Raw genomic sequence first — 14,820 nt, forward strand, 5'->3', positions numbered from 1 at the left:
CGTTGTCAAGTTGGCAAGTAGGCACCCTTCACCCCAACTTACCACATCCATCAACTTGGAATATCTGCGTCGACCTTTTATCAGCATTGTCTTGCGCGGTCTACGGATAGCTTGAACATACAAGATAACTAACATACTTTTCCAGGCTGCCAACCCACGCTCACTCCAGCAACCTCTCCCCAGATCTACTAGGTAATTTTTCATCTTTTACGATTTTCAGCAAGCCCGTCTTTTACCTTTTCATTCACCAATCTCTCCTGTCAACGCACTGGTTGCCACCTAATATATTTTACACGCCGCAATTATCCCTCTATCCTATCCCAAGCACGACTTGTTTTGAACAGTACTCTCTGCCATAACTTGATCTGTCCCCAATCCATCTACCAACCTTAAGTCTCTCGGGAGGTCATTGGCAGTCTACTGCTTATCCTGGTACTTTTCATTTTCCTATCTTCTTTCTCCTGTTGAAAGATCCCATTCCTCCATGCCAACCACCTGACGTTTCCACTTTGTACCATCCACTGTCAAGTCGACGTACTCAATTTACCCAACATTCAACTAACTCTTCTTCCTTCAGATTCGTCAGCCAAGTCCATCATCACCACCATGATGTCGGGTTTCAACCAGCAGGGCAATGGTCCGCGACACGCCGCCATTGAGCGTGTCGCCGGCATGAACCTTGATGGATCTTCTGATCGTGGTTCTGTCAGCGGCAGTCCTTCGCGTGGTTCTCACCACTCACGCTCGGGATCCACTGCGGGTAGCCAGACTGGAAGCCAAGCTGGCGAGGGCTCCCGCTCCCGATCGGGCTCTACCGCCAGTGGACCTGGCAAGCAGCAGTCACCTTTTCCTCCTGGAACTGGTGTTGATCCCGCTCGCATGGGCGGTGACGGACGTGAGCCACTTACCGATGAGCAGCTCATTGGCAAGCGAATTGATCTCCCCGCTGAGGCCTACAAGAAGGTATGTACCCTGCCTTAACCACGCAGCAACTCCAGTTCATCATATTTATACCTCTGCATTTACTTGCATGATATATCAGCTGACACTTCCTTAGTTTGATGGTTCGTTCACTCAGTTCGCCAAGCGACCTGGCTTCAGCACCGATGGCAAGGGTATCCAGGTTCAAGTCAACATCTTTCCGGTGACAAAGTGGCCCACCGGAGACATCGTCCAATATGATGTGAGTACCTAGCCAATATCCTGTATTTGAAATGGGCACTACTAACTAGATCTCCTCAGGTCAACGTCAGCCCCAATGATAAGGACTCCCGAGCCCTCGTCAGAAAGGTCTGGGAGAGCGCCCCAGTCCAGGCTGAGCTGAAGAAGACAGGCAGCAAGTGGCTGTTTGACGGTCACAAGCTCGCTTGGTAAGTTAACTGAAGTCCACTAAAACAGTGATACTTTGTTCTAATAGTGAGCTTAGGTCTACGGCTAAATTCCCTCGTGGAGAGGCACGAGTTGCTGTTGATCTGGACCGACTTGCAGGCAAGGAGCCCCGACCTGGCAAGGCTGGTGTATACTACATTCAGATCCGACAGGCAACGTGGATTCGCATGCAGGTTCTCCAGGACTACCTTCAACGCAAATGCGACTGGGACAAGTCTGTACTTCAGTGCATGAGTAAGTCACACTACCGTATATTACGATAACAACAAACTGACAAACCTTTCTAGACTTCCTGGACCATCTCTTGCGCCAGTATCCCAGCGAGAACATGATCTCTATCAAGCGTAACTTCTACAACAAGAAGGACAACCCAATGCGCCTCGACTCCTACACCGATGTCCGCAAGGGCACTTACTCCGCTTTCCGTCTGTGTGAGGTTCGTTACCATCTTGAGTTCCCCTCCCAGAGGCGTTTTGGCTAATCTAGACACAGATGAATAACATGAGCAAGGGTAGTGGCTTGGCAGTCAATGTGGATGTGGCCAACACAGCGTTCTGGAACACTATGGGAACACTGGCCGATACAGCACGAGCCATGCTGAGCAACCCCTCGGCCCACAATGAAAAACAGATGGGTAAGTCAGCGACTAGGGTCCTCTGATCTCAACTCACCTACTGACTTATATACCATAGTTCCGTGGCCCAAGATGGCTGAGATGCTGCGACCTGTCCAAGCACGGGACAGGAATGGAAACATCGTCTGGCAGCAGTCAGAGCCTTTCCAGAAGCTCCGTCGCCTGGCAAAGCTCAAGATCACCGTCAACCACCGTGGCAAAGACCAGAGCGATAAGGTCTACACCATCAAGCGAATCGCCTTTGAGCAGAGCATGGCCAACTGGGGTGCCGATGCTCAGCACTACACCTTCCAGCGAAAGCACAAGGACGGCAAGGTGGACCCTCCCATCACAATCCATAATTACTTCATGCAGAAGTATAAGGCCCGCCTGCAGTACCCGGACCTTCCACTGATCGAGACAATGCGTGATGGCTTCTACCCAATGGAGGCCTGTCGTCTTCAACCATTCCAGCGATACACATACAAGCTGGATCCGGAGCAGGTAAGTTAGATTTTGATCATATTTGGGGCACAGGAAGCTAACATTAATTCCCAGACATCCAAGATGATCAAGTTTGCGGTCACCCGGCCCGTTCAGCGTAGTGCTGCAATCAACACTTGCATGCAAGGTCTTCACTGGGAATCCGATCCTTATTTCAAGCAGTATGGTCTGCAGATTGCCCAGCGAATGCTCGTCACCCCAGCCCGGCTGCTGCAGAACCCAGAGGTTCACTTCTCCGGGTCGAAGATTAATCCTGGCATGACTGGCCGCTGGGACCTCCGAGGCAAGAAGTTCCTGGAGTCGAATCCTGTGCCCATCCAGTCATGGGCCTTTATTGGCGTCGGGTCCAATGACGGTTACACCGTTCAGGAGGATGCGCTCAAGAACTTTGCCCAGACGTTCAAGCGCGCTTATGGTCAACATGGTGGCGTGATCCGAAAGGACCCGTTCGTCAAGGTGTACCCCTTCAACGTCCCGTACCCTCAGATGTGCGAGCAGGCGTACAAGGAGTGTGGTCAGCACTTCAAGGCCACCCCCCAAGTCATCTTCTTTGTGGTCAGCACTCGCAACTCCTTGGTCTATGAGCGAATCAAGAAGAACATGGACTGCCGATTCTGCACCGTTAGCCAAGTTATGCTGGCAGATCACGTCCGCAAGGCCAACCTCCAGTACTGCGGCAATGTGGCGATGAAGGTCAATGCCAAGCTTGGAGGTGTCACCTGTCGAGCCGCCCCTATGGGTGTAACTTCCCCCATGCCATACTACTCCGTCCCCACCATGATCATCGGCTTGGACGTCTCCCATGCCGCTCCCGGTAGTGGTCGACCCTCGATGGCAGCCATGACCGTGTCTACCGACAAAACCGCTACCCGATACGCCGCCTCTGTCCAAACAAACGGCTATCGTGGCGAGATTGTGGAAGGCATCAATATGCGCTTTCTGCTTGGTCGTCTTTTGAAATACTGGGTTAACACCAACAAGTGTCATCCCAAGCATGTCTACTTCTTCCGAGACGGAGTTGCAGAGGGTCAGTTCGGTCAAGTCATTGACAAGGAGATCAAGGAGATCAAGCGCATCTTCCGAGACGCCGGTTGTGAGGTCCCTCGTGTCACGGTCATGATTGCCACCAAGCGCCACCACATCCGCTTCTTCCCGAACCCCCAGGACAAGGGCTCAGCTGACAAGAATGCCAACCCTCTCCCTGGCACAGTGGTGGAGCACGATGCCACCCACCCCCTTCCACTGGGACTTCTACCTGTCATCCCACGTTGCCATCCAAGGTACTGCCCGACCTGTGCACTACCAGGTAATCTTGGATGAAGCAAATTGTAACCCCAATGACCTGCAGCGCATGCTGTACCACCACTGTTACCAGTACCAGCGATCAACAACTCCGGTCTCTCTGCATCCCGCCGTGTACTACTCGCATTTGGCATCGGTCCGTGCTGCGTCCCATGAGGACATTGCAGCCAGTCAGAAGGAGCTTCCCTCTGGAAAGGCTGGTTTCCCCTTGGCCAAGACACCCTCGACTGTCTATGGATCTGGAGGACAAAACCGCGAGGCGCCTCCTCTGCTTGCCATGGAGAACCCCATTGCCGACAAGGCTAACATTGCCCACATCAACACTACCATGTGGTACATCTAAGAGGTTACTTGCGCTCTTTATCGGATAATCCCATCTCTCTTTCGGTCTCGGCTCCCTGGTAAACGGTTATACTAGTCTACGTTGGCTGGTTTTGGGTCCAGCACCCTTTGGGTCTCTGGACCTTTGGTTGTATTATTAGTCTTGCGTTCACTTCAGTTCCCATAGTGCCATACATGGATGCAACGCCATCTGGATGCTTGGGGACATAGGGTTGAAGCGGTTTGTTTTGGGGCAATGGTTTCACGAAGTTCATTCTGGTATCACTCAGGTAGTTAGATGACATGAAATGAGATTTGCGATGAACACACGATAGCGACTACTTCATTTGTGATTTTACTAAACGAGTGACAATGTTGCCTGTGGTAAGTCAGATTGGGATGGCTGCATCCTTCCTGCGATGGGTCCGCTAACTTGCTCCTAGTAATCAGAACGACTGGCAAGCATTATGCATGTAATACGTTCATATCAATTAGCATTTATCTCAAAACAAACTGGTAGAATGGCTCGGCCCGGATTTGCCAGGCGGGCTGCAAGAATATTAGGTTTGATGTTTGATGACGTCCAATCCACGTGGAGAGCTCATCAAGAAAAGAAAAAAAAAAAAAAAAAAAAAAAAAAAACTGTTTAGTTGATCAACCGTCATGCGGCAGTAGTGCAGTTGGATTGCGGGGATTCTAGGCTGTGCGACGACCAGATAGATCATCTAACAGGCCATGGCAGATGTCAATTGGTTGGACAACAGATGATACTCTTGGTCTACATCGACAGAACTGGAATCGACCTGAGAGCAATCGTGTCATAAATAGCTGAGGTTGGAATGTAGGCATTGCCGAGGCGAGGGGCACGAGATGCCGCGCGCCGGTTTACAGCAGGGGTCTGGCGGTCTCGATTGGCGACGGCTAGCTAATCTACATGGGGTCTAGGTCTGATGCCTGCCCATCCTCATCCTTCGCGTCCTTCTGCAGCCAACCAGCGACGAGAGGGTCTCAACCTTCCATCGCAGGCAAGAAAGCGTCCTACCCTACCTCCGCCCATGATAGGCTCTTCTCACGGAGACCATCGGCTTCTGCAAGTCCGCCCTGCGCCGTCGCGGAAGCGTACACAAGAGCGAAATCGAGAGTCAGCGGGGCCGCCAACTTCCCGTTCGCGAAATGGCTGCGCCACTTGCAAGAAGCGTCATGTGCGCTGCGACGAGCGAAAGCCAGCGTGTTCTCGTTGCGAAAAGGCCGGCGCTGTTTGCCAGGGCTACTTCTCCAAGGCAGAGTTGAGTGCGCGAGCAGCGCACCAAACCGCAGCCAGGCCCATCTTACCGGCAGCCCAGCATCGCCGCGAGCCGACGCCGGCTCTGCTCGCCTCGCCCTCGGAATGTCCATTCCAGGGCGTCGAGGTCACCTACTTTGACGTCTTTCGCCATGAAGTGGTCTACGACATACTTTCTACCGGATACAAGGACTTCTGGATTCGCGCCCTGGTACGGAACGGCCTCGAAATAGACTACATCAGACATTCCATCCTCGCCTTGGGAGCCTTGTCCCTCTCCGTCAACGAAAACGCCAACAATCAGGCTTACCCAACAAGAGACTGGAACGCGACCCCGTCTCCTGGCCTGCACTACAATGCCGCCTTACACCACCACGTCAAAGCTCTAGCTCTCTTTGGCCGGAGCTTGTCGTCGCGAAAGCGCAACGCGGTTCATCCCCGAGTCATCATTCTGGTCACCATTCTCTTTGTGGCCTTCGAGTACCTCCACGGGAACAACTTGGCCGCCATTGGCTTGATCAATAGCGGCTTTCGCCTCTTGGCTCAACGCTCGCCCGCGGCCGAGGCCGGATCGCCGCTCACTGACGTTGTCAGCGGCGATTTCGAAGGGGCAGAGATCATAGAGGATGCGCCCGGGACGTTTGCCAGATTTGGCATCGTCGGGCTACTGACACCGTTTGTGCCCCTCGAAACACGGATTGCCGCGTTTGGCGGAGGCAACTTCCGATCGAAGATGCCCGACATCAACACCGACCCGGAGACGCTGTTTTCGTTATGGAGGGACTTCGTGTTCGCCTTGACCAAATTCTCCGCCGATATTGAGTTCGTTTCGTTGCACCCAGAGAAAGGGTCGGGTGTGTATTGCCTTTTTCTTTACTTCTTAGACTGGATTGACCGGCTAATGTTTTGCAGAACACCTTCCTAAAGCGAGAGAACCCATTAAAATCGAAGACATCCCCCAACGATTAGCAGACGAAATGCGCGACATCTCCCTGTGGAAAAAGGTAATCGACCACCACTGCCGCACCCAGACCGACCCCGTCGTCTCGCGCTGGCTCTACATCGCCAAGGTCCAGCTGCTGGGCATCGAGTGCATCACGCAGGACGTGACGGGCGCGGGCGGGGCGCCGGACTACTTTTTCTTCCTGGACGAGTGCGAGGCGCTGCAGCGGGACTTCCCGCCGGACCTGCAGTCGCGGCTGACGTACGACGGCATCATCAACATCCTGATGAACGCCGTCTTCTGGAGCCGGGACCGGGCGGTCTGCCGGCGCGCGCTCGAGACGGCGCAGCGGTACACGGTGGCGCACCTGGACCGGGAGCGCGTGGGCTGGATCCGGCGCTCGCTGCGGCAGCTGGTCGAGCGGCCCGAGGCGTGGGCGCCGCGGAGCGACTGGATCGGGGCGGGGTGCCAGAGCCCGGACGTGCCGCTCAAGACGGCAGCGGTGTACTCGTTGACGAGGATCATGAGTAAGAAGGGGCAGTGATGGCGGCTGCTTGGAGGAGACGAAGAAGCAGTGCCTCTGGTCAACGTCTCTTTACCTGGCTGGCTCGATACACACCAAGCGATGTATTCATCGGACCCTTCAAGAATACTTCTCAGTTGGATAATGCATCTTGATCAAGATACTTCAGCAACACGCATTGGCTAAAATGCCTTCTGCTATCAGCCCAGCGCTTCCCGGGGATGTATGATTGGAACCGACGTAAACCACTGGCTGACTTGACCGGGCTGAGTACCAAACTATGATATCACAACAACTCAGCAGATCGATGTTCTTGATGACATTGTTCTAGCACAGTCAGTTACCTGATGTTGTCCCAAATTTGCTTTTGGCTGTTCCCATGGACCTGATACCCGTCGTCCAAGCAGTTCCTTGGACTTGCGACACGTGGGCAACGAACGGACACGGCATCGGTGCCCGGCACATACTGTCAACTAGCAACCTGGGCAGAATGAGAATGTCCGTGCCAAGTTGAGTTAGAACGAATGGGTGCTGCGCCACCGTCAATCACGATGCAGCTATCGGTTTTTGCTATCACTAGACCGGGGCGGAACCTCGGTGCTACTTGGCATACAGGCACGACAATTCATGATCAAGCTGCAGGGTTGCCATACTTTTACGAGTGATGAGGGGTCTTCTGCAATATTAACTGTTTACTATCACTATCGAGATTACTGGAGATTTGAACGATCCCGGGTGCGATTCCATCCGCAAGCTAGTGACTCCATCGCGACCGAGCGAAGTGGGACGGAATGAATGGCAATGACAGCAACCCCCACCTACGTACAAATGGGGACATGAAAGGGGAGCTCATATGTGTTTTTGCGGCCCCAATGCCGCCTCTGGCTTCGTGATTGTCTGGCAGCCCGCCGCTGGAATGGCAACGGTGCTTGTCTTGGGGCTGGGAGGACTGCATCACTAGCTGAACAGAACCTTGCAATGAGGCGCACCTACGAAAACCCCAATCACACACGGGATCGACCGGCAACTGGTGTTGGGTGGGAGCTATGGCCAAGTATGCAATGTTTGCTGGCAGCCAGATGGGAAATCAATAATGATCTGCACTCACCTCACTTGGAAGACGGCCGGAAAAGAAGCTATGTTGCCAAGGAATTGGTTCGTCTAGTTGGCTCCCCCTACTTGACCGGTTTGCTACCGAGACGTCGGACACGATCCACAGAAATCGGCACTTACCATGGCCTGAAAACCTTGTGGTGCTGCCTACTTTTTGGAATTAGAGTCGCTCAGCGTCGCACCGTTTGAACGGAAACTGACAGCCGTTGCTTTTGTGGGACGATGGCTTCTTTTCCATCTGCCGTTTTGACCTGGCGCTGCACGCTACTCGGCATGTCTTAGTTAATTGATCAAGTGTGCTTTGGATGGCTTGCACCGCGATGACAACATACGAGGATTGCATGCTACCCAAGCACATACGCATACACACAAGCCTATTGTTTCGTTTCGTCTTTTTTTTTTTTTTTTCTATTTCAGCTGATGGCTTTCTCTCCCTGGGCGCTCTTAGCAGCTCCCCCGGCCCCTCATTGGCGGGGGTTTGGGCCCCAAGCAGCCAAGGGCAGAGGAAATTTGGATGTGCAGGCCCACTGATCGACGCTGATCTACCCCACCCATCTGAGATGATCTCAGGTTAGGTCACCTAGACCAGATGCGATGGGATCGCCTTAAACTGCTGCGAACTATGAACTGTGCTGGAGTTCATGTATGTATCGCAATTGGCAGGTTTGACTGATCGGCACTGTCGCCATTGAGCTTGTTGGGCCTGACTAACGACCTGCTATTACATAACTCTGCCGGTCGATTGGATCATAGATTCATTCTGCTGGTTCTTGCTTGCCTACTGCCGTTACTGCGGCTCCTGCTGTTGCTACTACTGCTGCGGGCGGCCTGGCTGGTCTCGCCACCACCTCTGCCTGTTTGCCCTCCTGCCTATCCCTTCCTCGTTGGCACCTAGCAAACATGGCTGGTGGGCGCCTTCACAATTTTCTTTTCCCAATAGTCGTCGCTGTGACGCGACCAATCATCCCTGTTTACCCCCCGTCTCTGTCTTAGATGGCCGCTGGGATCGCTTGGCACTGGGTGATTTCGCTGCATCTCCTGTGATGGGCCCTGTCCATCACTGCTGCACCTGGGGGAAGCGCAAGGAGCTACTGCGGTGGTGCCTGTTTTATATATACAAGATGTGTCCCGCCCCAGGGAGCCGGACGTTTCCCGCCGCCTGAACCAAGCGCTCGTGGGCAAATCCGTTCGCTATTGTGTGTCAAATCCAAGCAGTTCAGCAATACAGCAATACCGTGCACCACACACGCAACATGACGGACCCGCGGATCGTCTACTCGCCCCTCGGCTGGACCTGGATCGGCCTCATGATTGTCTGGACGCTCGCCGTCCTCGCCGCCATCGGCTTCCTCGTCCACCACCGCCGCCTGCCGTTCCTCCAGCTCCGCCGCCTGCCCCTCGTCTTCAGCGCCATCGTGATCCTGCACGTGTACGCGGCGTCGTGCCTGCTCGCGCTCACGATCGGGCCCACGGTGCCGTGCGATGCCCAGTTCTGGGTCATGAGCATCTACCTGCCGTTCGGCATGGCCCTGCTCCAGGCCGCCAACAGCCAGTTCCAGCACGTCGCCACCCGCCAGCGCAAGTACGCCCAGTTCAGCACCCTCGAGGACCGCCACGTCTTCGACCGGGCCGTCGAGGTCGACCCGGGCCTGGCCTGGTGGAAGCGCGGGTGGCGGAAGATCCAGAAGGCCAACGAGGTCGACCGCGTGCTGATCTACATTGGTTTCGGCATGGGTGTTCAGGTAAGCCGTTTCCCTACGAGACTGCCTACAATACAACTTCGGGGCTAGAAAGAATCAGGGGCTGACAATCAGGCCGCAGCTGGCATTGACCTTCTTGATTTACTTTGGGTCCGAGATGTTCCATCCGAGCTACGGGTTCTTCCACCTCCAGGTCCCGGGCACTGAGCAGCAGCGGGCTACCTTGTGTTTTACCGGCTGGGAATGGTAGGATGATGATCCATCTCATCAATACACAGCATAATTAACACTTTACAGGTGGTTGTCGATTGTGTGGCAATTCTTCTGGGCTTGGGTCTACGCCCCCTATACCTTGTGGAAGACTAGACACATCCATGATACCTATGGTTGGCGCATTCAAACCATCTGCTGTTGCATTGCTGGGTAGGTTTCTCGAAACTGTTTTCGGATTATCATGTCAGATCAGGTCACTAATCAAGCGAGCAGTTTGCCAGCCTCCCCTATGTGGCTCATTGGTCTCTACGTTCCACAGATGGAACCAATCAATGAGGTATTCCCTCCGCCCCAATGGTAAGCAAATATCACCACTCTCGTCTGAACTCTCCGTTAACAGTTCGTTAAACAGGATCGCCACTTCTATCTTCCTCATCGAGGTATTCACATTGGGCTTCCCTTGCTTGCAGGTCTACAGAACCCATAACCTCCAACAAGAAACACTCGATACTATCGCTGCCTGGGAAAAGAGGAACCAGATCCTTGGCAAGGATCTCGAAGCCATCTCTACCAACAGCGCCGGCCTTGCAGGTTCATCCCTGGGCGGCCGCTCTACGGCTGGCAAGAGCAGCAAATCGGGAAAGACGGCGTCGACGTCCCACTCGCGCGATTCCACTCTGACCATGGGCGCGCTCGAGAACGCGCTGCGGACGAACCCGCAACCGCTGCTCGAGTTCGCGTCCCTCAAGGACTTCTCGGGCGAGAACGTCAGCTTCCTGTCCCATGTGGGTGATTGGCGGCGGGCCTGGACCTCGTCCACGAGCTGCCCCGCGGACAAGACGCGCGACCAATTTGTCCGCGCTGTGCGCATCTACTCGCACTTCGTCAGCCTCGAGTACTCGGAATTCCCCGTCAACATCTCGTCGCGAACGGCCAAGGCGCTACACGCGCTCTTCCACGAGACCGCCCAGATCCTCAACCGGCGGCGGCGGCAATCTCACTCGGCGACGCCGTTTGATCGTGCCGTGTCCGGCCTCGACGACTCCGACGCCGACGGTGGTGGCCCCGGCGACCTCGAGGCGACGCTGGGCAAGGCCAACCTCGAGTCCGTGACGCAGATGGCGGAGCTGTCGATGCCCGCGGGCTACAACAACAGCCGCAGTAATAACAACAACAGCAACCGCCACGATTTCGGCGACCTCGCGGTGCCCGACGCCTTCAACCCGCAGGTGTTCGAGGCCGCCGAGGGCGAGATCAAGTACCTGGTGCTCACCAACACCTGGCCCAAGTTCGTCCACGCCGGCTTCGAGCAGGCGAGCCAGTCTTCCAAGGAGGATCGCGACTATGGCGATAAGCCCCGCGCGTTCCCACGGGGTTTACTTTGTGTGTAATGGGTTTAGGCGCGGGCGTTTTCTGTCTGTTAGGGAGGAGCATACGATTCGCTCACGGAAGCGTAATTGAAGGGAACATCTCCTTTGTACATTGATGATGCCAAGCAGCGCAGGATGAGGGTGTAATTTTAGTCTGTATCTGACAGTAAGAATAATTTGATAATTCATCTACATATGATACACATGATAGCTACCAATGACAGATATGAGAGAGATAAAAAACGACATATGAAAAGGATTTCAGAATGCCACATTTGACGATTCTCACCGTCCGCCATCCTCTTACAGCTCGTCCTCGCCGAAAGGATAATCTTCGCCCCGGAACATCACAGAGGTCATCTCCACATCGTCGCCGCCGGCGTCGGCGGCAACGCCACCACCGTGGAGGAGACCCGTCGGCTTCGGCGCAGCAGCCGCAGCCGCAGCCGCAGCAGTAGCAGTAGCAGTAAACACATCCTCCCCGCCCGCGGGAGCGTCCGGCCCCTCGTCGTAGTCCGACTCGTACCCCTCCGGCTCGGGGTAGACGATGTCGACCATGCGGTCCTCGAGGCTGTCGGCCTGCTCGCCGGCCTCGAGGGCCATGAGCATCAGCGTCGCCTCGACCTTGCGCAGGCGCGCCCGCCGGTCCCAGACCGACTCGAGCGCCTGGGGGTCCGGGCGGCCGCCGACGAGGCGCTTTCCGAGCCGGCCGATGGCTTCGCGCAGCTGGGTCAACTCTGCCGATTCCGGTACGTGTAGTTTTTGCTGTCGCTGTTGTTGCCGCTGCAGTTTCTGCCGCTGATGTCGCTTCTTGTGGGCCTGCTGCCGTTCCTGCATGGTCTGGCTGGGCTTGGGCGTTGGTGACGTGGGCGCCCGCGACGGCCCCGTCGGAGGGGACATGTTCCCCGTGGACGGCGGTGTCATCGGGAGGGGCTGCTGTATCGTCCCGGTCAGGCCTTTCCCCGTGTTCGTCTTCCCGGTGGGTGTCTCCGGCCGGTCGGGGGCGATGGCGATGGCTGGTCGGGCGGGTCCGGGAGGGTTTCGTTCGCCGTGCCTTCCACTTGCTGCTGTTGTTGTTGTTGTTCTCCATCCCCGGATTGGTAGACTTCAGCCGGTTCGTTGCCTGGAAGGTTTTGCCGTATTGGTCAGTGACTAGTTACAATTTGCTTCTTGTTTCATCACCTCTTTTCGGAAGATCCTCTTCTCTCTTTGGTAAGAAAAGATGAGAAAAAAAGAGGGGGAAGAGACGTAAAGGGGCGGAAAGGGGAGGGGGGTGGGTTGGTCGGCATGGGGTTTGCACATACTTCCGAATTTGTTGAACAGCAGAATCAACTTGTCCTCGGCGTTGACGGGACAGTCGGGCCAGGGCCACGAACCCTCAACCAACTTCATATAGTTAAAGGGTATGCGCCTTGGGCGACCACCACGCCCCTACCAGTATTGCCGCCAGCACCAGCACCAGCACCAGCATTCGGAGGTGGTGGTGGGGGGGGGGGAGGATCTCCGGGCCGAGGCCAGTTGGAAGTATCTCCTGGTCCTCCATTATTTCCTCCCCCTCCTCCTCCGTTATTTCCTCCTCCTCCTCCTCCTCCTCCTCCCTCCTCCTCCTCCGCCACCTCCGCCACCTCCGTTATTTCCTCCACCACCTCCATTGTTTCCATCGTCTCTGTAGGCCGGTGGTAATGGTGGGTTATCCAAGTCAAATCTATCCAAGCCCACCATCCCGAGGTCTCCTCTTTCCATAAAACCAAAAGGGAGTTTGCCCTCCACAGAGTGTATAAGCTCCGGGGGTAAATCCGCTGGCGTGGTCGGCTGTACGCCAGGGAAGCGTGTAAGCATCCAGGACACATCATCGTACATATCTCTCCGAAGAAGTGCTGGGTCCAGCCTGATGGCTGCCGGCGTGATGGCCAACCCGGCCGCGTTGTGTGCCACGACCGCAGCTTTGAACGCATCCCAATCCTTATCGTACAGCCGGGTCTCGCGGTAGTTCGGACGGTCTCCGAACAAGCCCGCTCGGGCCAACATGATGCGGAGAGTCCGGATCACATCGCGGTGCGTTTTCATCAGCTCGGATACCGAGGGGCCGTACTCGCCCCGGTAGGCCGTCCTGCCCGCCTGAGTCTGTATAGACTGGAGGGTCTTACCGATGGCTTCGCCAAGTAGGCGCTGAAAGTTGGCGCACGATCGGAGGTAGTGGACAGTCCAGGTAAGGAACCTGTTTATGTCCTTTACCCGGTGGCCTTCGATGTTCAGGTTATCGCGCGCGAGTACTAGCATCGGTCTCAGCACCCCACTTCTGTTACCTGTTTCTCTTTCGTATCTCGGAGGGAGCTCAGAGTACAAGAAGAGACAGAGAAGAGCTAAAACAGAAAAAAAGAAAAAGGGGGAAGGGAGCCCAGCCTCTCGGTGGCGAACTTACGGATCCTACGCATGTCTGCTGGGCTCATCTTGTAGTTTAAGAAATATCGCCAGCCGGCGCGCTCTAAAGGCTCCCTGCCGGCAATGGCAATGGGTCTCCGATTTGGAAGCCAGTTGGCATTGTTTGGTTGACTATACCAAGATACAAGACTCATGAGCGCGTCCTCCTCGGGGTTCGCATCGTGGATGAGGGCGTGGTTGATGGTGGACTGCTCGAGCGTCTGCCCATTGTGCCAATCCTCGCGCTCGAAGAAGCCCTGGATGTGCTCGCGGGGGAAATCGTTGGAGTGGCTGGTCGTGGTGCGGAAGCGCACGGCAGCCCACTTCATGGCCCATTCCAAGATCAACCGGAGCAGGTCGGGCGGGTTCGGATACCACGTCCGCAGCGCCCCTCCGAGGCTAGCATCTATTATGTCTGCGGCCCATCGTGGCCATTCCCGCTCAAGCCGGCGGATGCGTTGGATAATTGTGTCGGCTCCGGGGTTCCCGACGGTGAGCCTCCTATCAAGTGGACGAGTCCGCGGGGACAATTGGGAAAAGATCGTTCGGAACTCGGGCTCCGATAGGGGAAGCAGTACGTCGGCATAGTAGATCAACAGCTGGCCTTGGAACTCATCGTCAGCAGAGCCCTCGTGCGAGTACTTTCAGTTCTCTACGCGACTACCATCCTGCGGGATCGCAGTGTTGCTTACCAGCTTGTCGGTTCTCCTGGGTTGGCACAACCACCCGGTTATTATAATCCATGGTGAGCCGTTAGAGGTCTGGTGCAGCAAACAACAGTTCCGGTCCTGCTAAAGAAGTCAAGCACGTTTTCGTTGGTATGTCCCCTCAACCGAAAGAAACCTACGCTCGGAAACTCGTCTTTTGAGAGACAGCCGGTGGATCAACCTCTGTGTAAACAGGTTCGGGTAAGCGTGGAGCGTTCGATGGAAGGGGTGCCCCCGGAGAGATTTTAACAGGCTCGAATAAAGGCCAGTCACCGATTCCGGAACCGAACGAAGATTTGCTTATATCGCAACGGTTCTTCAGATGCCTCTTTGTTGCCAATGAAGCCACAATGGGCAGGCGCCGTTTTGGTGGTAGCGGCTAGAGTGGCATGAGCACCCCTTTGTGCCGCCTGGTATCC

At 55.3% G+C, this 14,820-nt stretch overlaps 5 protein-coding genes across 5 annotated transcripts; 3 read left to right on the forward strand and 2 right to left on the reverse strand.

The window, feature by feature from the left end:
- Positions 1-609: 609 nt before the first annotated feature.
- PG986_000207 (protein argonaute) lies at positions 610-4,151 on the forward strand (the record flags this gene model as incomplete). The annotated part of the gene is made up of 9 exons (XM_066836429.1): positions 610-963; positions 1,058-1,183; positions 1,243-1,370; positions 1,427-1,623; positions 1,677-1,825; positions 1,882-2,023; positions 2,082-2,506; positions 2,561-3,718; positions 3,813-4,151. 9 exons carry the CDS (start codon positions 610-612, stop codon positions 4,149-4,151), a joined length of 3,018 nt encoding a protein of 1,005 aa, XP_066705322.1.
- A 1,033-nt stretch (positions 4,152-5,184) lies between these two features.
- PG986_000208 (uncharacterized protein) lies at positions 5,185-6,898 on the forward strand (the record flags this gene model as incomplete). The annotated part of the gene is made up of 2 exons (XM_066836430.1): positions 5,185-6,265; positions 6,324-6,898. 2 exons carry the CDS (start codon positions 5,185-5,187, stop codon positions 6,896-6,898), a joined length of 1,656 nt encoding a protein of 551 aa, XP_066705323.1.
- A 2,345-nt stretch (positions 6,899-9,243) lies between these two features.
- On the forward strand, positions 9,244-11,294 carry PG986_000209 (uncharacterized protein; the record flags this gene model as incomplete). The annotated part of the gene is made up of 5 exons (XM_066836431.1): positions 9,244-9,732; positions 9,812-9,936; positions 9,988-10,113; positions 10,177-10,260; positions 10,316-11,294. 5 exons carry the CDS (start codon positions 9,244-9,246, stop codon positions 11,292-11,294), a joined length of 1,803 nt encoding a protein of 600 aa, XP_066705324.1.
- A 282-nt stretch (positions 11,295-11,576) lies between these two features.
- Positions 11,577-12,816, reverse strand: PG986_000210 (uncharacterized protein; the record flags this gene model as incomplete). The annotated part of the gene is made up of 3 exons (XM_066836432.1): positions 11,577-12,337; positions 12,578-12,659; positions 12,709-12,816. The coding sequence occupies 3 exons, from the start codon at positions 12,814-12,816 to the stop codon at positions 11,577-11,579; spliced, it is 951 nt and encodes a 316-aa protein (XP_066705325.1).
- A 23-nt stretch (positions 12,817-12,839) lies between these two features.
- Positions 12,840-14,438, reverse strand: PG986_000211 (uncharacterized protein; the record flags this gene model as incomplete). Its single annotated transcript, XM_066836433.1, has 3 exons — positions 12,840-13,546; positions 13,696-14,298; positions 14,387-14,438. The coding sequence occupies 3 exons, from the start codon at positions 14,436-14,438 to the stop codon at positions 12,840-12,842; spliced, it is 1,362 nt and encodes a 453-aa protein (XP_066705326.1).
- Between the last annotated feature and the right edge of the window lie 382 nt (positions 14,439-14,820).

The sequence above is a fragment of the Apiospora aurea genome (genome assembly GCF_038362705.1).
Source record: "Apiospora aurea strain CBS 24483 chromosome Unknown utg000001l_segment0_segment0, whole genome shotgun sequence".
Lineage (NCBI taxonomy): Eukaryota > Fungi > Ascomycota > Sordariomycetes > Amphisphaeriales > Apiosporaceae > Apiospora > Apiospora aurea.